Source organism: Podarcis cretensis (genome assembly GCF_951804945.1).
Source record: "Podarcis cretensis genome assembly, chromosome: 6".
NCBI classification, from domain to species: Eukaryota; Metazoa; Chordata; class Lepidosauria; order Squamata; family Lacertidae; genus Podarcis; species Podarcis cretensis.
In genome coordinates this window covers 67441991-67463720 of record NC_137175.1, presented here as the reverse complement: position 1 = coordinate 67463720, position 21730 = coordinate 67441991, and the positions used below count along the sequence as shown (strand labels likewise).

The 21730-nt window shown below is 40.5% G+C and overlaps 2 protein-coding genes across 6 annotated transcripts in view; both read right to left on the bottom strand.

The window, feature by feature from the left end:
• The window catches only part of MSH4 (mutS homolog 4), a 33342-nt gene extending 28568 nt beyond the window's left edge, over positions 1–4774 (bottom strand). For 2 of the 4 annotated variants that reach the window (XM_079982308.1, XM_079982310.1), the window contains exons 1-2: positions 4458–4773; positions 2711–2875 (exon numbers count right to left, since the gene is read on the bottom strand). In XM_079982308.1, the coding sequence (XP_079838434.1) occupies positions 2711–2875; positions 4458–4677 (385 nt within the window). In that variant the 5' untranslated portion in view covers positions 4678–4773. Of the gene's footprint in view, positions 1–2710; positions 2876–4457 lie in introns of all 4 variants that reach the window. The other 2 variants (XM_079982311.1, XM_079982309.1) reach the window with 2 other exon arrangements.
• Positions 4775–7182: 2408 nt separating this feature from the next.
• Positions 7183–20968, bottom strand: RABGGTB (Rab geranylgeranyltransferase subunit beta). 2 transcript variants are annotated; one of them, XM_079982580.1, is made up of 10 exons: positions 20389–20405; positions 19400–19490; positions 17414–17521; positions 15952–16149; positions 15250–15355; positions 13703–13755; positions 12764–12874; positions 10814–10939; positions 9616–9765; positions 7183–8180 (listed from the first exon to the last, which is right to left on the bottom strand). In XM_079982580.1, exons 2-10 carry the CDS (start codon positions 19412–19414, stop codon positions 8040–8042), a joined length of 1008 nt encoding a protein of 335 aa, XP_079838706.1. In that variant the 5' UTR covers positions 19415–19490; positions 20389–20405; the 3' UTR covers positions 7183–8039. The 2 variants fall into 2 exon arrangements, with proteins under 2 accessions (XP_079838706.1, XP_079838707.1); XM_079982581.1 differs by lacking the exons at positions 19400–19490; positions 20389–20405 and adding an exon at positions 20840–20968.
• Positions 20969–21730: the final 762 nt, after the last annotated feature.

The following is a 21730-nucleotide window of genomic DNA, read 5'->3' as shown; positions in this document are numbered from 1 at the left end:
TTTCCAAAAACATTCTAATATAATTTTACACTGCCCTCTACTGTCCACTTAATTTTTTGCCAATGGTGGATGCAAGAATATAACAGAATGAAATGCCACATAATTTTTCAACAATTTTGGTCTTAATACTTGTAAGATTTCCCTGAGATGCTAAATATCTGCCTCAAAACTGTTTGATTATAACTTAAGAAACCAGAACATGCAGGAATATCACTTTGGGGGGAAATGACTTTTTAACAGAAATCTGTAAAGTCTTCATAGCACCAGTAAACTATTTAATAGTATCTATTTTTGCACAGGGCAACATCTAGAATACTGTAGACTGTGCTGGTGGGGCCATCTAAAAAATCTTATCATGGAGCTGAAAAGACACAGAAAATGTCAAATGAAACGATAAAGGCCAAAATGACCTTTCCTGTGGGAATTTTTTTTTAGAGTTTGAGACTTTAATTTAGTCCAGAAAAAATAATTATGAGAGGATATGACAGTGGTCTACAAAATTGGGGAAAGGGTAGAAAGGGATCCAAGGTGAAAAGGGTAGGAATACAGGTGCTGTGGCTTTGCTGAAGCTGAGCAGGTGTTTACTTGATTGATGATCTGGGTGGATGAAAAGACTGCATAAAGAGAAATTTGAACATAAGAAGAGCTCTACTGGATCAGATCAAATGTCTATCTAGTATAGCATTCTCTTCTCACAGATGTCTAGAGAAGCCCACAAACAGGTCATGAGCAGAATAGCTACCTCCCGCATATGATCTCTAGCTACAGGTATTCAGATAACTCTGACAGTAACTATGAAAAACCCACCAACAGGACCTGAGTGCAACCATGTTAGCCCCGCTTTTGATTCCTAGCAACTGGTATTCACACGCATACTGCCTCTTATAGTGGAGTTAGAGCATAGACTTAACCTCCATGAAATTGTCTAACCATCTCTGAAAGCTTTCCAAGTTGGTGGTCATCACTACATTTTGTATTAGTGAATTAAATAATGTAATATATGAAGAAATACTTGTTTCTGTGTGTCTCGAATCTCCAGCCGTTCAGCTTTACTCAATGACCCCTAGTTCTGTTATCATGAGAGAAACACTGCACTCTGTCCACTGTCTCCACACTATGACTCCCCTTACCCGCTTTAAAAAAAAAATTAAGAAGCCTGAAAGAAGTAATATTTTTTTCATGGGTGTGTGTGTGTGTGTGTGTGGATATAGATTCCTGATCATTATGGCTGTCTTGTGTATCTTTTTCTTCTCTACAATATTCTTTTGAGATGTGGCAACCAGAACTGTATGAAGTATTTCAAGTGTGCACTGGTACTGAATATGCAAAATTAGATTATTTTTGTCTGAATATGCATCACTTTACACTTGTTTACATTGAACTGTATTTCCTATTTTAATGCCCAGTCACCCAATTTAGAGAGATCCTTTTGGAGCTCCTCACAACCCCTTTTTGTTTTTACTACCCGTAATGATTTGGTGTTATCAGCAAACTTGGCCACCTTATTTTTCACTTTCATAAAAATAGAATTTGGAGATGTTAGGTGAAATAGACTGGCAATAGGTTCACAAGATACATTACACAACAATAAGTAAGAAATTTGCAGAATTGCCTAACATGGTATGTGGTGATGGCCCTCCACTATATGGCTTTGAAAAGGCTTGGAGAAATCAGTGGAGGAAGAGTTTCTCAACAGATATTATTTAAGAGAAGTAGAACCTGCAACAATTAAAAGTGCTTTGTATTTAGCACTTCTCATAAGCTTGGCGATACCTCCTTCTGGTATGTGGAAGGCGCTGTTTTTGTTACATAAAGACTGACACCTCTCAACTTCAGAAAGAGAGGTAATGAAAGTTAAATGGAAGCACCATGTTCTGAGGCAGTAAAATTTGAGTATTGGATGCTGGAGACATAAAGCAGGGGGAGGTCATCACCATTACGCCTTGCCTGTGAGCTTCTCAAAGGTTTTGGGTCTGATCACAATTTACGGTATCTGGACTAAATAGATCTTAATCTGATCCATCAATGCAATTCTTATGTTCTTCTACAAGTCTGACATTTGCATTTTCTAAATTCATGAGCTACAGGTATAAAGAAGGAAAACCATGAAACTGATAGTTGATCTTGATCTCTCGGGTTTTTTTCTAAAGTTAACTTCTCATTGTGGGAGCTGTTACCCCTGGAGGTAACAACAGAAGCCTTGAGCCATTTGGCAGAAGACCCTGCAAGTGCTGCTGCCTCAACATTCTATCCAGTGCACAACATTGACTTTTTGTTACATAGAAATGTGACAATTTATTTTGTGATATATTGATCATGGAAACACACAAGACATCTTCTAACCTAACCTCATCTTGAAGATACAGTTACATTTTGATGCTTTACAGCGGAATTTGTGAAAATTCTTCAAGAAAATCTCTTTTGCACAACCATGAGTGTTAGGGTAACAAATGATCAAACCAAATATTGAGCCCAGTGGCTCAATATTGGAAAGTCCACTGAGGCAATGGGACTTTCCCTTCTTCTCTTGCCCCCTGCAGCCCCAAAATTTTATCCTGGGGCTGGGGACCATCTTCAAAGTGAATTTGGGGAGGCTGTGGGGGACAGAGAAGAAGTCCATTCATGTAGTGTTGCCCCAACTATTTTTTCCGTATTTACAACCCATCTGTGTAAATATTAAGATGTACAAATTACAGTAGGTAAACTTCACCTGAATATCCCATAAAAGGTGTCCCGTTTCTGCACCCTGTTCTACTAGATGAGAGAGGTGTTTTTCGTACTCGAGAAATATGTAGAGCTCGGGTTGAAGAAGAGCTTGTCAAATTCACTGTGCTAATGTTTTCTGCATAGGAACTCTTGTCTCCAAAGTATGACTCTAATAATAAAAAAAAGAATTGCTCTTAAAGAGAAATTTAGAATTAGTGATTGCAATGTTTGCTTCCCACAGAGATAGTTGCAACAGTACCTTGTAAGAACAATCTTGATCCTGTTAAATTCAATGTAAAATTACTCTGAGACCTGTAACAGAAATGATCACCCTAACAAATAATTTTAGGATGTTCTAAACATATTTGGAAAATCAAGATAAACAGTTCCCATTTTAACAAAAATTAATCATTTTCTGCACAAGCAAAAGAAAAAAAAAGTACCTGTTATATATTTATTATATATAATTGTGCTTCTCCCTCTATCTGTTATATATAATTGTACCTTTCCCTCTACCGCATTTTCTAATCACCTAATCCTAAGTTAGTTCATTTCTGGACTTTTATACTGTTTACATATACTGGATCTTGAACTGTATTTAAATGGGCTTAATTAATAAATCATTTTGGATGGGAATATATTTTGGATTGGGGGGGGGGTTTATTGGCTTGAGTGGGTAAATAGTATGATTTACAATGCAATCCTATACATGTATATTCATGACAGTGGAATTTTTGAACCCTTATCTCCCAGGTCCTAGTCCGACACTCTAACCACTATACCACACTGGTTTCCTAGAGTACTTCTGCTATGGAGCAGCTGTATAAATTAAATAGGAAAACAAACATGAGGAAAGCAAAATGCCACTTAGAGAAGGATCCAATATATATTCCTTGATGCTTGAATTTGTTTTATTGTGGATTCTTTTATTTAATGTTTCAATGTGTTGCAAACTGCTTTGAGATTTTTTCTTTAAAATAAAAAAAATTCAGTGTGGTGCAAGCAAATTTTTATTCTTAAGGTCTGGCCCAGATTAAAAAAAAGTTGTGCTTACCTACTGTTAAGTCATGTTCATTAATTTCAAAGGGTTTTCTCTGAATAGAACATTGGAAGCAACCTAGTGCGTACAATTGCAGCCATAGCGGAATTGAGTATTTAGGTGCAGAGAAGTGGATTTGTAAATGTTCAAATAATTATTTACTACCCCAGTTTGATCTTACACATTTTTGAAAGATGTGGGGAGTTTTCACTTGCAAGTTTTCACATGCCTTTCAGCTTCTTTTGAATTGTCTGGATTCATGTGCGACCATTGTTAATGAAAGGCAGTAGGGAGAAAACAGAGAAAGTGCTTTGTTGCAAATACAGTACAAAAATCTTATATTCCCATCTTAGGGAAAGAAGAGGGAAAGCAAAACACACTTTCTTTCTTTTTACTAAGGAAAACACCTTTTCTAGCTATGTGAATAAAGACCCGGTGCCACCGTTCATTAGGCACACGCACAAAATTAAAACGTGGAAGAATAAACCCAGAATATGGAAGAGCCAGAAGATTGACGAAATCTGGAATTGTGCAGCACTTAACCAATTTAAAGCGCTGCAACTGAGGTGGTTTTGGGAAAGGAGAGGCATAGCTGAACACGTCCTTAGGTTGCTTATCAACACAACCAGTTGTTATTTTGCCTTTGAACCCTCAGAACTCAAGCTGACTGTGTGTCTGTTTTAATCCAGAGGAGAGAAACTGCCTCTCCCACCTTCCAGCCCCCTTGAGAGGAAGGGCGCCATGAAGCCGCTGCGGGAGCCTCCGTCTCTCTCAGGGCGAAGGGGCTGCTCGTCCGAGGAAGACGGAGGGTCGCCGCCGCGGCCCGCAGGCGCCTGCTCCGACCCGAGCAGGCCACGGGGCCGCCGCTCCGCGCAAGGCGAAGAAGAGGAGGGAGCCGAGAAGGAGGTGGAGGCTGCCGAAACCTCCTCCATCCGGAGGCTTGTTCAAATGTCTCCCCAACCCTGAAGCCAGAAGAAGCGGCCTTGAAGCCTCCGCGGGTTCATTCCCCCACCCCTCGGCTCGCATAGAGCCAGGAATCCGCACGGCGGGAAAAACGGTTGAACGGGCCGATCCATTTCAGCCAGCAGAGGGGGGGAGGGGAGGGGACGGTTGGTAGTTTTTGTTACTGTCAACGGCAGTAAAGACACCCGAGTACACCTCACCTACATCCAAGCAACTCTGATTTCCTTCTTTAAGGGGACTTCCCGAACACTCTCCACATGGAGAGCATTGCAAAATAATGTGATTCCCCTCCACCCCGCGTGCAGGTTTAAGGTGGTACGGTCCACCCCATCGAGGTTTCAGCGCAGCACAGGGAGGGCGGGTGGCCCCAATGGCTTTGCCTTAGTGCCGGCCAGAGGTTCGTTAAGTGCGGCAGCGCCTGCTTCTCCCTTTGACCGACTGTCATTTCTTTCTGCCTCATAGGCCTAATAGCATGCGGCCTTCCCTTTATGTATGAAGAAAACTCGTTATGTTCTGAAGGGTACAGGGCAACGCATGCATCATAGTAGTAAAAAAATGGTGGAAATTGTAGCCCAACATTTGGAAGGCAGCACGTCGGCTGTCCTCAACTTAGGGACTGGCCCACAAAGTAATTTTCCATTCCCTCGTCCTATCTGCAGCCCCCCCCCCAAAAAAAAAACAACAACTTGTGAGGAATTTCTTTATGACTATCTGCAGAATGTGGCTAGGGAAAACTGAAAACAAGTTTGTGCAGGTTTCCTATGCTGGCTCCTTTTCTAACAGCCCCACTACAAATCGTTTTATCTTCCAGATTTGGGGGTGGGGGGCTCAAGTGGCTGTAGGGAAAGGACCAGGAAATTTCCCTTCCATGAACTTCCACCAAGCAAAATACACTTTAAACCCAATTTACACTACAGTATTTGATTGCAGCCTTATACTAATCTGACGCTGTTAGAAAGGCAGGGGGATGAGAATAGGGGCTTGAATTTATGAAGAACGTTAGCATAAAGGTAAAGGTACCCCTGCCTGAAGGCCAGTCGTGACCGACTCTAGGGTTGCGCACTCATCTCGCTCAAGAGGCCGGGAGCCGGCGCTGTCCAAAGACACTTCCGGGTCACGTGGCCAGCGTGATGGAGCTGCATCTGGCGAGCCAGCACCAGCACCGCACACGGAAACGCCGTTTACCTTCCTGCTATAAAGCGGTCCCTATTTATCTACTTGTACTTAGGGGTACTTTCGAACTGCTAGGTTGGCAGGAGCTGGGGCCGAACGACGGGAGCTCACCCCGCCACGGGGATTCGAACCGCCGACCTTGCGATCAGCAAGTCCTAGGCACTGAGGTTTTACCCACAGCCAAATTCAAGCAAAAGATCTATCAAACCAGCCCAAGAAAAGCTGTGATGAACAGAGAAAAAAACTGTATACTGCAGTAAGGATGGTATATATGCATTAGAGATAGTGGTTAGTTATTTCGGTCACAAGCACTGGCCTTTCTGCCCTCAAAGCAGGTTAACATTTCTTTTTTTTTTTCCCCTTCAGGATACATTATGTCTCAAAGGGGTTCTCATTTCTCCAACACATGTAGAGATTTTTAGCACCTCTGTTCTTTATCTGTAATTAGTACCAAAATGTCTGGCTTTCACTTCAAATCTAAAATATTGATGATGCAGCCAATGTAACAGGTGTTAATGTCCCCTTGTGCGACGAGACTTTTCTCTCATCCTGCTCAACCCTACATCTTCTCTGGAGATTTTGGAGGGCCTGCAAGTGAGAGGAGAGATATCCTAAGAGGATGATTTGAGAGTGCACAGGGAAAGGAAGCCTCATTGGAGAGGCATAATTCCTTGTGCTAATAGAACAACTTTGCTGGATACAACCTGCCCTATTTCCAGTTCTGACTGCACTATTCAGAAGCAGTTCCAAGGATGCAACCATAATGTTCAATTAAGAGCCAAGTGGATAAAAGCCAAAGGTCCTTCTAATCTAGCATTGCTCTCGTGGTGGGCAGGTGCCTCTTAGCCCACAAGCAGACCTGAAAGCACTAGAACTTTCCTCACCTGTAATCCACAGCAACTCTATCCAAAGGCATACTGCCTCAGACTGTGGAAGAGGAACATTGCCTTACCCCGCCCATTAATTGGTCTAATCCTCTTTTAAAGCTATCCAAGGTAGCAGGCATCACTACATCTTGTGGGAGCGATTTTCAACAATTTAACTATGTAATGTGTGAAATTATTGTGTCCTTCCTCAAGTTACTACTGCTAGAAAGGGAGACAACCATCTCTCTTGTACACTTTCTCCACAAAATGCATAATTCTGAACACTTCAATCAATGGCCTCCCTTGCTTACTTTTTCTTAAACAGAAAGCCCCAAATGTCGTAACCAGTCGGAAACCAATTTTTCACAAAATGACTTGTCAACAAGAAAAGTACAAACAACATTGTCTCCAATGGACCATTAGTACTTCAAGTAGTTACTTCATAATTAGCTTTAATTTATTTGAAGCAGAATCCCATTTCATACTCAGAAGATTTCAGCCAAGTTACAAATGCACAATTGTGACAAATGTGAAATGGAAGCACTTCTAGAGTTCCAGTGGAAGCAGATAATTCATCCTGCAGAAAGTAATATTCTTCTATAGCTTTATTCTTGACTATATACAACCATTTGAAGTGCTACTGAAACTGGGCTTCAAGCCACAGTTACAATAAATACATTAGAGCAAAGGAACAAATTCTAAAATTCAGCAAGGCCATTAGTTCAAAACAGGTTAATGGTAATTAATCTTCACTGAATGTCACTAGTAGAAAGCAGTTGTCCAAGTACCATAAAATTTCTAGTTATGTAAAACTAGAACATGTGATTGAAATTGGATAAAAAAGTGTAGCAGTCAGATCCTAAACAGGAACTCAAGTGCATAAAGTGTCACTGGCATTAGCAAGTCAATTTCTTTCGATAGAAACAGTGCTTAGGACAATTCACTGTCCAGTACATGCTGTCACCAAGATGAGTGAATGATTGTGTCATAAATATCAAGTCACACAATTCAAGTATTCTTCTATTGTGTCTAGTACAGTATATTTCAAAGTAGCATGACTGGAATGGAGCCCGGAGGCAAACATATTTAAATACATTTAAACATATGTCTACATCTGTTATTGAGAACCTCAAGCACATGTAACACTCAGTTTATTTACTTTGGATACAATCCAGATACAAAATGACAGTGCTTACAGTAAAGTGGTAATTTATCATGTAAACACTTTTAGAAATGTCTTTTGACAGAAAATTCAAAGCAGCTGAGTATGGCAAAATTGTGCACATCAAAACCTAGCTTACAAGTTCTGGCTGTACATTTATTCTTTGAAGAACCTCTTCAGGCATACAAAACACAGGATTCACAGGCTTAATTTGTTCTTCTCCCAGTAATGATAGTCCAGCAATTCCAAACAAGGTATGAAATGGATCCACCTACAACATACCAAGGTGCATATTAAATACACAAGGAGGTTTTTACATGGTTTCGCACTTTCAAAAAGTTAGTCGGTGTGCATTAATAGATTTGAAGATTTAAATAAGGCAGAAAGCTGCAATAAGATATTTTATTGTCTGACGTCTCTCAAATTCCGAATAAACTGTGAGATTAAAGTTAACTGTTTGAATTTATAGGCAACTGATACCCAGATTGCAATAGCCTAGAAGCCAGCCAAAAATTCCAATAGCTCTGTTGCTTCCTTGAATTGACACATGCTTATCAAGAACCGCCTAAAAGGCTCTATGGCAGAAGAGACAGGGAAAGCACTTTCTCTGTAGCAAGATGCCCATGCATATTCAATAATGTAACACCTTCTAGTGACAACCCTTGTACAGGGTTTCATTCCAGAGGATCCTGTGGCCTTTAGCTGAGATGATTATAGAGCTCCAAGAGACTGACCGTGACAGAGGGAGGAGCTAAAAAGTATCCATGTTCAGTGCATGAAGCCTTTTGGATCTCAACTTACAGGCCCAGTATTTTGAATATATTTGATTAGCTATATCCTATACAGAACATCCCCCCCCCCTCCCAAAGCAGTTATCTATTAAATATCACCTGGGCCTGGGCCTAAATCAGCTCAACTTCTGATATGAAATTATATCAGTTGCCTTATCTTCTTGAGTGATCCAGAACCACTACATCTATTTTTGTAGAGTATGGCTCCTTTTAAAGATCCTCAAATTTTGCGTTATTAGTTTAGAATTGTCAAACATACATCATGACACCTGTACCTTGGTAGTCGTACGCCTTGGTATTCGTATGTTTTGCCTCCCGAACGATCGAAACCCGGAAGTGAGCATTCCGGTTTTCGAACGTTCTTTTGGAAGCCGAACATCTGATGCAGCTTCCGCTATGGCTTCCGGCGCACCTGCGCAATCGGGAGCCACACCTTGGATTGCGAACACTTCAGAAGTTGAACGGACTTCCAGGACGCATTCTGTTTTAAAACCAAGGTACTACTGTAGTTTAATAGTGCCTCTGAGGCCTTTCCTTGATACCCACAAAACATCCAAGTTCTGCCTCCCCCCCACATTGCCCCCTGCTCGTGAGGGTGGCCACTTTTATTCCTTGAAAAGTACATCAAGATGAAGTTAGGAGAGTGACACTCTTTTCTACTTTTTCTTCCAAGTGTATGTGCTTTTCAAGGCTTAAGATTGCTTATCAAATCGATCTTCTGATTCAGTAGAATCAAAGTACACATGCACACAGACCTTTGCTGTGCGTCTGTGAGAGAGCACAACTCAGAGGTGACAAAAGGGGGTGGTACAACCCCCAGCACTCCCTCAAAAATTCAAGTTTTGCCCACCAGCTGAAAAATGTTGGCAAACCCTGGTTTAGTTAAATAAAAAGTATTGAAGATTAGTAACTTGCCATATCTCCTGGCCTGTCAGCAAATCCTCCGGTCTCCTCATCCTGGCAAGCCAAGATAAAACTGCGCAATTTCTCTCGGTCAATCCAGTGCAACCTGCCAATAATCTTCAGGGATGCCAATACCCACCATGAATAGCATACATCAGGTAACTAGCAAATATAATAATGGCAATATAGGTTAGGTCAATTGCAATTATAATCTCAAGATCGGGTTAACTGTTGAATGTAGTGAGAAACAACCACATAAAAACACAAAGGGTTGTTGTGTAGACAGATTGAAATTAATATATTTAACTTTATTTACTGCATTTGTATACCACCTTTCTGCCAAGACAGCCATAGTGGTTTACAATTTTAAAGTATTAAGACAAATGTTCTAATATGCAAATGCTAAACATATTGATGAATCTACTCACGAGTGTGACTTAGTAGGATAAAACCCACATAGTATCTTTCAGGAAGTCTATTCCGTTTCAGTAGAATTACACCCAGTTTTCTTTTTGATTCTATCCTTCCACTGAACATGTGCACAGCTAAATTTAAACTGTCCTAATATACAATGGGCTATGCTTATGTTCCTAATTAAATAGACTAAGATAATGGACTATATATATAAAAACATACTCAAATCCTGATGTTATGTCATACCCTTAAAAAAATGTGAAATACTTTGACATCCTATTTTCCACTAGAACTAGAAACATTTCACAATACTTGCCTAAAGCAGTGATGCAAACAAGGACTTTCTGAGTGGCTTGCCTCCATAAGCTTGCATCAAACAGTAAATTGCTAGAAGTGAGAAAGACTAAGGTTCTTATTCATAACCCTTCAATACAGTGGGGCCCATAGCTCCAAAGACTTTTTATTTTAGTGCTGTGACAGAATTGTTTATGTGCGTGAAGCACCAAGTTTGCCAAACCTGATCCCGAATATATAAGACACAGTAACTGTCTTTCAGTGTATTTACTTGCTGCAAGCTAACTTTTGCTTAATTGTTGTACCTTTTTTTAACTGTGCATATTAAGAAGATTATGAAAGAGGAATCCAATTCTACAGACTATGATCAAAGTTAAAATTGTCATAATATATTTACCAAAATCACTCTTTAGTAAATCTACTTATGGACTACTAGTTCTACTCCCCCACCACAGGCCCCTCCATCTATACAGTATATAAAATATAAAATGTAACTTAATACCTTCTCTGGCCTTCCATTAAGACCACCAGATGGCAACTGGCGTTCACAAAGCCACCAGCCTAGCAGGTCAGCGTTTATTTGGTGTAACTGGCCAGTAATGGCTAGGAATCCTGTGCAACAATAGATCTAAAATTACAGATATAAAGTTCATGTCTATTTAAAAATATAGCTACTCAGGTGAAACAAAGGAAGATTACAATGCAGAATCCCAACCAATTGTGCAAAAATGTTTACTTAAGAAATTAGTCAGCATCTTTCATTAATAAAATTTTAAATCAAAATTATTATTTTTAGAGGCTGATTTAACTTACCGTATTTTTCGCCCTATAGGACGCACCGTCCCATAAGGTGCACCTAGTATTTTGGGGTGGAAATAAAGGGAAAAAATTATTTCCCCCCCCCCCCAGGCGCGGGGCTGGGGCGGGGGAGGCCCGAGCTTCCCCCGACCCCAGTCCCCAAACAGGCAGCTCTCTGCAAGCCGTGGGAGCCCAGGGCTGGCTCCCGCTGCTTGCGGAGAGGTCCGCGAAGCCTGGACGCGCTGATCTCAGCGGGCGCAGGCTTCGGCATGCAGGCAACTCTCCGCAAGCAGCAGGAACGCTTCCGCCGCTTGCGGAGAGGTCCGTGAAGCCTGGACGCTTGCGGAGCGCTCCGCGAAGCCTGGAGAAGCCTGTGCACACCGACCCCTCTCGCTCTCCAGGCTTCAGCGAAAGCCTGCATTCGCCCCATAGGACGCACACACATTTCCCCTTCATTTTTTGAGGGGAAAAAGTGCGTCCTATAGGGCGAAAAATACAGTACATAACTCCCCATTTGAGACACATCTAGAAATGTGTAGCATTCAGCAAGATAATGGACCAGTCTGCATGCAACTTTAAACCATGGCTTAGTTCGATAAGGACAATCCACAACTAGTTTTGAGCTCAAGCACTCTCTCCTTCACCCCCTGTTCTTTGGAATGGCCACTTGGAGATCAGAAGCTTCTGCATCTTTTAGGTTAAGCGGTTTAGCATTACGTTAGAAAAACAACAACTGTGCTTAATATAACTGAAGTTGGTGAAAACAAGCTAGGTTCATATACCAATTTCAAACAGACTAAAGTTTGTTTAGATTTTAGAACAATTTGTTTAGATTTGAATGTCACAAAAAGCTGCAGTAAATGGAACTGAATGCTTCCAAACATCCACCTGACTTGTGGCAGTGCCAGTAGAATGGGAAAATGAAAGAACTGAGGCTCACCCTTTTAACACCAATATATGTTTAGTGTTTGATGCCCATACCTATGAATACAGAATTTAGCATGAGGGGACAAACACCACTGCAGCACCAACAGGTGGTTCTGTGCTGTTAGTTTTGAACATGGAAGGATGGGTTACTCTGAGGTTCTAGGCACACCACCTTATGTATAGAGGCGTCTTACTTGCCAATCAGATGCCATGGTGGGACCTCCAAAGATAAAGCAGGTAAGATCCTAATTAGAGTTCCTCCTCCAGCTTAATACCTTAGCTTTAATACAGTTACTTTTGTTTTCACAGGTGAATATAAAAATACATAAGCTGCTCTATTTTAATACTGGACACCTAACCGAGTTCAGTTTTCCTATTTCAGACTCCAGTTCCTAGCCTCCATCCAAATAAATAATGGAAATATTTAGCACCACGGGAACCAGGATAGACATCTCTACAAATCACACCCTTCCTTCCTCCATCCCATGAAGTGCAACATTTGCAAATTGTCCTACTTCTAGGCATATTTGGGGGAAATAGTTCCCTGTTGCATTACATTATACAGGATTTAGGACATCTTAAAGGTTTGCATATCTGAAGTTTGTGAAGCTGATAAATACTTGAGTTAAAATAACTAAACTGAACAGAAATAGGTTAGTATGTTAATTGGTGTCAACAGGCATCAATAATCCCTTGCAAGGTTTATTTAAGAAGCAGAACTACTTACCTGCCCTGCATGAGATTCAGATCCTGGTCTACAACCAAATCCTCCATCAAAGTTCATACAGGACAACACAAATTCTACTGCTTTGTCCACATCAATTGCATCCAGTTTACCCTGAAAGGCAGTAAAATCCTTGTAATATGTTTCCTCCATTTTAATACCAAGGATATTCAACTCCAAACATACTAGTGCTATCCCTGTAATATACTTGTGTGAAAGTCGTTAATGTCTGCAATTTTCACTTGAATGGCATTGGGGGGGGGGGGAACGTTTCTTAGAAAATTGGCAATGAACCTGAGATTCATTTGTTCTCTACAGGTCACTAGACAAGCAAGTATCCCAAACTTATCGCTGCCTACAGCTCCTTACCCCTGGGGGGTGGGGAGAAGCTTCCTTTCACAACATATCACAAAGGAAACAAATATGACAAAGATCATGTAATATATTTCTATAGCACAGTACCGTTATTTACCAAATGCTTCTTTTTACAAAAACCCTGTCTCTCATGTATGAACCACAGCACACAAAAGCTGGAACAATGCTATCCTAAGTACACTTTAGATGAGCAAAATAAGGAGGACCACAGAATACCGCACTCTGAAGACCTTGTATACTAGGGTTTTGGGGATAGAAAATACCAAAATGTGATGCTGTACCATTTATACATTAAAATACTTTGCTTTTGCCTTTCCACATAATGCTCTTCTAACCTCCTCTCCAATGTAACCATACTGACTTGGTCAGTACAGAACAACTAACATGTCATGAGTACTTGCTGCAGTTTGCAGCTCTGGAAGTATTTCAAGTTGCTAGCTTGCTTGGGATATGCTGGAGAACGTCTTACCTCCTAAAGGAAATACAGTTTATTTGAAAGTCTTCTTTGCCCACTGTAATTTAAACATGTATTTCAAAATCATGACTGCCACTGATGAAAAGACTCACCAAGAGAGCCAAGGTTGCAACAGCACAGAAGGAAAACCGCGTGTCTATTTCTCCTGCAGGAAGAAATAAACTAAGTTTTCATCTTGACAAAGCATTTAAGCAATTCAATAAACAAACAGATGCAAAAACAAAAACAAAAAAACAAAAAACATTTTAAATGGAATTATTAACAGATTGAGGTTGAATCCTGACAAGACAGAAGTACTGTTTTTGGGGGACAGGAGGCGGGCAGGTGTGGAGGATTCCCTGGTCCTGAATGGGGTAACTGTGCCCCTGAAGGACCAGGTGCGCAGCCTGGGAGTCATTTTGGACTCACAGCTGTCCATGGAGGCACAGGTCAAATCTGTATCCAGGGCAGCTGTTTACCAGCTCCATCTGGTACGTAGGCTGAGACCCTATCTGCCTGCAGACTGTCTCGCCAGAGTGGTACATGCTCTGGTTATCTCCCGCTTGGACTACTGCAATGCGCTCTACGTGGGGCTACCTTTGAAGGTGACCCGGAAACTACAACTAATCCAGAATGCGGCAGCTAGACTGGTGACTGGGAGCGGCCGCCGAGACCATATAACACCGGTCTTGAAAGACCTACATTGGCTCCCAGTACGTTTCCGAGCACAATTCAAAGTGTTGGTGCTGACCTTTAAAGCCCTAAATGGCCTCGGTCCAGTATATCTGAAGGAGCGTCTCCTCCCCCATCGGTCTGCCCGGACACTGAGGTCCAGCTCCGAGGGCCTTCTGGCGGTTCCCTCCCTGCGAGAAGCAAAGCTACAGGGAACCAGGCAGAGGGCCTTCTCGGTGGTGGCGCCCGCCCTGTGGAATGCCCTCCCATCGGATGTCAAGGCGATGGACAACTACCTGACATTCAGAAAACATCTGAAGGCAGCCCTGTTCAGGGAAGTTTTTAATATGTGATATTTTAGTGTATTTTTCATCTCTGTTGGAAGCCGCCCAGAGTGGCTGGGGAAACCCAGCCAGATGGGCGGGGTACAAATAATAAATTATTATTATTATTATTATTATTATTATTATTATTATTCCCTTGTTCCTATTTTCTAATTCCCCCAAAGATTACTTTCATTAAGTATTTGTTATGTAGCATCACAGAAACGATTCTGTAGTGATATGGAGTAACCTCCCCAAATTATTTTCATTGTAAAACCTTTCAATAAGCATATCAGCACTTTCTTAATCACTAGTACTAGTAAAGTACTAGCTTGATCTGCTTGTAGATAAAATAATAAGCTGAAAATCATGGGATCTTAAAAGCATTAAAGGTGTAACAATATTATTCTCAGATCTCAGAGTAATTCTAGAGCTAAAGTGGTGACAGACATCAACTTTACTATCAGATATATACCAAAAATCATCACAGACCTGAGAAGTTACTGAATCAGTAAAAATGGATATGGCAATACTATTGACAACCCCTCTAAAACTGAACTCTCACATCGTGGATTGCGCATGATACAAAAGGAAAGCCAAACATGTGGTTTTGCATTCTTTGAAGGGAAAAAAGACATCCAATAATGCAAGTTAGAAAATGTTACCCCATATGTCTCCAGCAAACGATCCATCCTCTTTCTGTAGGTTCTTTACATAATCAACAATTTTATTTACATTAACAACCTGGAGACTGTCATAGAGAGTTAGAATCTGAAAAACAAAACCAATCAAATTAATTGTTAGTGTATTCCAGAACTACTTCAAATTGTTTTCCAATATTTGCGTATTTCAAACTCCACCCCAAACATCATGAAAAGAATTAACTTTTTATTGCTACATTGTTTTCCCTTCGGTGATGCATTCTTCCCCTATTTTCATGAAATATTCTCAGGTCTCAGAGTAATTCTAGAGCTATGTGTTAAAAACCACATCAACTTTAGATTCAGATAAAGATGTTAAATCTCATCACTGACCCAAGCAGCCGTGTTCATGCTTTTATTGCACAAAATGTGTCAAACTGTGCCCAATACCCATCCTAATTTCTGGCCTTCAAGCTCAAAAGCTTCCAAAGAAGCTAGTTGAACCAAGTGTTTCAGTATTTGTAGAAAAGGCCTGCAATAACATTGCTTTTTAGCCAGCTACAGATGAAGCTTCACCAAAAGAAACCTCAAGTAATTAAGATGCATCTCTGAAACAGGATGCACCCACACTGATACTATTTAATTTTCCTACAATATAATCAGAAAGTTCACCATTAGTAAAGATAAATTAATTCACTAAACCAATACTATTACTCATGAGCTTACCTGGACAGCACTAAGTGTGTATAATAGGTGAGGATCATGACCTATACTGGCACTTATGCCACCACATTCACGCTGGCACGATTTGATAAATGCCAGAATTTCTTCTTTGCTCATCCGATGCAGCTGCCCCATGAGATCCATCACAGTCAGTCCCCAATAGACACCACTCATTCGTAAATATTCTGACATACAGTATTCCTAAAAAAAAAGTATAACAGATTAGTTCCTAAAGTGATATAGTATAAAACTGATGTAACTTCGCATTTAGTAGTTTCAGAAATCCCCCAAACACCAAGCTGCTTGATTTCATTCCCTTTAAAAACAGTTTTAAACGGCCAGTTTTAAAATGCCCCTTATTTTTATACTCACTTTTAGCACCAATCCAGCACAAGGCCTTGCTAGAGAAGGCTCCTTATATCTGTTCATGGCTCATATTTGTAAATGACCATTTTTAAAATCAAGGGAGATGTGTACTGAACTGTATTCTAAGAACTAATTTTTTTTAAGTGAAGTGCTTATAAATGTTTTGATCTATAAATTGCTTTGAGTATTAAAGTACAATACAACAGCTTTCAACCTCTGCAGCAGCAAAAGAAATATGGATGCTACGTAACACAGAAGTACTTACTGCACATTTATTGCTCAAACTTTTCCAGTCACTTAAAACCAAGTTGCCCTTCATGCTAATGTTTGCAGATAGGACACTGGTTAGTTGCACTATGATCAATTTAACAAGGTTCTCCCTTGAGAGGCTTAGATTAGAACAATTTATAAAATAATACTGTGAACTTGGCTCTTAATATTTGCTTAAATTCCAACAAGTGGAGGTTTCAGAATAGCTGCCTAAATATTTACTGGCTTGGTGTGCACAAAATTGTAAACTATGGTTTGTTCTCATCTTGTTCTTGTGGTCTGTTTGGAGGGAAACAAACTATGGATGCTAGGTTTGCATGCAATGCCTACACTCATTTCCTCATGGTAAAGCAAAATGTGGTGGGCAGACACAATTTGAACAGTATGCACAAGCACACTTGCTCATTCCCAGTAAGCCAGTTTGCTTAATTCTGATTTACTGTTTTATGCAAACTACACCACAGAATATATAATCCACTGTAGCTGCCTTCCTATAAACACTTACCAAGGAATCAGTCCCATTGAACTAAGGTGGGTTTACTTCTTTGTAGACATGTGTAAGTTTGCCAGATTCAGCACAAGTGCAATACATTTTTTTCACATTCAATAATCAACTTAAATAAACGTTTCTTAGGTCTCAGATCAATAAGTATATCTTCAACTTTGTAGTCAGATAATACATGCCAGGTTACATCACCGACCTAGAGAAACCATTTGCACTTTATGTCACAAATAAACCTACTCTTTTACTCAATATATTAATAGTCATATGAACTATACTGTAATAAAAGAATTAAAAATGCTACCAAGCTTATATTACGGTACTCACATAATCATCTTTCTTTGTTCCATAAGCTGCTATGTAGTCCGCATGTTTTTCTAATAATAATGAAGTTGGTGCATCATTTTTTATTATGACATCTTTTTGTGGCGTTCCCTTAAAAATAATATGGTAAAATTATTTTCACATTTCCCCCTAAATCTGATTGCATGTAACATGTCAGACATAAAACGAATTAAACAAATGGCAGAAGTGATGTGTACATACACTTCAGGAATTTATCAAGATCCTTCATATATTGCTTCTTTGGTTTTGTAGTAAAGAAACGCTACTGTACCTACGCAATTGGCTATAAAAGTTTCGTACACTATGTAAGCATTTATGCCTCTAAAACAGATTTTCCAAGTGATGTTCTGGCACCTTTTTCTAGGAAAATAGCACTGTATACATCATAAATAAAATGAATTCTCATAATTAATGCTTAGTATAGGCAGAATAAAAAAAGAATGGGGAGTATTTAGGAAAGGCTATTCTAATTTCTAATTCTAGGAGCAGGTGATTACCCTGTGTTACATCTTCTTGACTACATGTTCCCCAATATAAATTAGAAATGTGAAATCCAGCAATAATACCAAAGTGCTGACTCATAGGCAATGTACATTCACCTCTAACATGCTTACACAACATGGAGAATTTGGCAACTACAAACATATGCCAAGTCAGACTTTGTATTTCTTTGTACTAACCAATATATATTTTTTTAGAACAAGGCATCCACTTTTACTTATACAACATCAAAAATCACTACAAACTATACAAAACCTTAAAAAGACAAATTTTCCCAAAAGAACAAAGTAGATGGAAGGGGCGTGTAAAGAAAGAAGAAAATATCAAGAATGTATAACTTGCTGTTAAAATGGAATACACAGGATGAAATGGTCAAATCAGCTATGATAAAATGGGCACAGGACATAGGGTATAACATTATGTTTGCTGACTGGGAAAAGTTATGGACCACAGGTTTGAGATTTACGGCATGTAATGCCTTGAAAGAAAATATTATGAAAATGACATATAGGTGGTACATGACTCCAGTCAAGCTTGCAAAGATATACCATTTGTCTGACAATAAATGTTGGAAGTGTAAAGAAGCTGAAGGAACATTCTTTCACCTCTGGTGGACTTGCCCTAGGGTGAAGGTTTTCTGGGAAATGATATATAATGAGCTGAAAAAGGTATTTAAGTATACCTTCCCTAAGAAACCAGAGGCCTTTCTCTTAGGCATTGTCGGCCAGAGTGTGCAAAAGAAGGATCGAACTTTTTTTATGTATGCTACAACAGCAGCAAGGATACTCATCGCCAAATGCTGGAAAACTCAAGATTTGCCCACACTGGAAGAATGGCAGATGCAACTGATGGACTATATGGAACTAGCAGAAATGACTGGCAGAATCCAAGACCTGGGAGAAGAACTGGTGGAGGAGGACTGGAAGAAATTTAAGGACTATTTACAAAAACATTGTAAACTGTATGAATGTTAAGAAAGATGTAAGATTAGTAATAGCATGGCTTCAACAAATTAGCTATAAAGAATATAAATTTAAATGTAATTGGAAGAAAAGACAAATTTTGGATAAATGGTATCTTATAATCAAGTCCCTAAAAGAGTGATTTTAAATTTCAAAATTTGAGATTTAATATTGGAAAATTATATTATATGTATATGAATGGAATCAAGTCAATAATTTGCTACTAAAATCTATGAGTTTAGAATGCAGGAACAAGAGTTGTGAGGAAGTCCAAGGATGAGAAGGAAATGTGGATTTTGGAAAATGTTATGTTATTTTGTATGTTTTTTATTGTTTAAACAAAACTTAATAAATATTATTTTAAAAAAAAGAAAGAAAATAAAGATACAGAAGAGTAAGACCCTGAAAACATTTGAAAATAATTGCAAAAAGCTTACAAGTTTAATGAGGAGCTGAAAAAGAATTTACGCTAATTAAATGGGCAATGTAAAATTGAAACATATACCTGATCTATAAACATAAACCAAATCTATAAGGTTTTGGGTCTCCAAAAGTCCTCTCAGATGCCATTCCCTTTATTGCTGTTTTAAGGAACTCTGGAATCCAACACAGAGCATTTCACACATCCATGAAGCATTCCACTTATGTGAGAACAAAGAAGCCATGTGGCTGCAGGGTGGGGTGGGTTTAGGAAAGGAGGTGGTAGCAGTTCATATATACCTGGGGACTAGTAGCTTGTGGATCTGCTAAAGCAGTGAAAAAAGAAGGCCAAAACAGCTTTGCAAAACAGCCTACCAGAAAAAAGCCAGTCTGCACCAGTCATCTGGGACTAGAGTTGAAAGGCAGCACTCTGGCCTCTACCAAGATCCAGGAGACCAACGGCCACTGAGAGGTTATACCCAGTTCCCAGAAGAACGTTTTGGTCAACCAGGCTCCGTCTATCAGCCACTTTCCCCCAAGCTTTCTTTCCATTTTCTTCCCAATGCTCTTCTCTATCATGTCTATTAGAGCATGTGCTTGTGGGCAAGGACATTCTTTTACTGTATCTAGTCTCTCAGAAAATGTTAAGGCACTTTATAAGCATTAAATAATAAAGTACAGCTTAAAACTACAATCTTGATTTATTTTTTTTAACAGTTCCAGGAAATCCTACCACAGCCATACTGAAGAAGACTACCAAAATTCACGCTGCCTATTTTTAGCAACTAATACCCCCCCATTCTGTTGATTAAAATTACGTGCCTTTGGTTACATTGCAATCTTATGCTGCGTAATATGCCGCTTTAAAATAAAGAGCAATTCTACATTAAAAAAGAAAAGTGCCACTTGGTGCAGTTATTCGCTTCTTAAGCAAAGGGCGAGGCGATGTTTTACTATGGCGGCCGAACCCGCAGCCCTCGTGCCTGCAACCCGCACAGCCCTTTACCGCCAGCGATCAAGGGAAGAATGCCCGCAACCCTTTGAGACCATCCCTAGTAATCCCATTACAAAAACCTTTGCTTGGAGAGAGAGAAGACCAAGCGAGGCCACGCCACGTGCACGGCTCCCAGCATGCGACCCTCCATGGCTCCGCGAGCGAGATTCTGAAAGAGCCACGTGACTCTCCCTCGGGGGCGCCGCGCGCAGGTTCTGAAGGGCGGGCACGTCCCTAGCCAGCTCTTAGGCCGCAGACGGGCCAACCGCTTGATTGGCGGACCGAGTGGCCAATCACCGCCCAACCCGTCTTTCACTAGACTCAGCTATTCCTTCGCAGGCTCTATTATCCTACCTCCCCCCCCCCCACGCCAGACCGTCTACCGAAAACCGGACGTAGCACGTCCGCTACGCGGGCACGACCGACTCATTTCCCCTCACAACTCGCGGAACTGGGGTGGCGGGGTGAAGGGAGAGAGGAAACCGCCCTCGCCTGAGAGCGGAGGGAAGGAAAACGCGACACGCTACTCACCATGTTGGCACATCTGCGGGACTCAGCCCTGCGCCCAGCGCGCACGCGCCCCCTCGGCCGGAAGAGAACGCCATTTCCGGCTCGAGGACCCCCAGCATAGCTGTCCTTGTGATGCCTGCAGTGACGTTCGTAAATGTATGAGGCGCTGCTTATGGCCCACGTTATTAGCAGCCTTGGGGGGAGTTTTTGCCGTTTAAAATGGCTAGGCTTTCGCCTCTCTCCCCTGAATAGGTTTCTTCACCGCTGGAAACCGTAACTAGCGTTTTCTCCCCTTCTCTTTTTATTGCTTTCAGTATTTATTTATTGCTTTTTGCAGTAGATATTGAACGCGGAAGGAGACGAATGGGGATATTTGTCCTGGGTGAATTCTTTCCCACAGGAACGACACGGGCTCCATCAAGCCCCATATTCACACGATCAGAAAAACACGAAAGGAGTTGAACTTTGGGGATTGTGCCATCATGACCCAAACTATTCCTAATTTGATGCCTGTTTGCACTGAGCCGTGGCGTGGAAGTGTTTCCTTGGGGCAGCACAAAGGCATCCCTGGAAGTTCAAAGTCGCAAGACAGAACTAAAGAAGGGATAATGGCTGTCTGTGAACACTTGCCCTATGCATAAATATGTAGAAAAAGGAAAGAAGCTTTTGAAACAGATAATTCTAATATGCATTTTCTTACTTAAGTGTTTTGCTCTCTCAAAATTATCAATGTTGGTTTATTATAAAAGTTAGATGTTTTAAAATGATTTACAAGAGTAGGTTGCCTTTGATGAAAAAGTCCAAAATAACTAGTCGGAATGGCAAGAGTAGTACAGGCAAGGTGTCATATTCAAAGAGTGTTTTAGCTTACTGAAATGGCAGAACTTTCAAGGAGTCTTTTTAAAACAAAGA

What these genes read in the sequence shown, in the direction of transcription:
- RABGGTB (XM_079982580.1), bottom strand. An exon ending in GTTTGCTGGAGACATATGGG is followed by an intron (nt 13,756 to 15,249) that starts GTAACATTTTCT and finishes TTCTTCCTGCAG; the next exon opens with GAGAAATAGACACGCGGTTT. An exon ending in CTGAATCTCATGCAGGGCAG is followed by an intron (nt 10,940 to 12,763) that starts GTAAGTAGTTCT and finishes CTGTAATTTTAG; the next exon opens with ATCTATTGTTGCACAGGATT.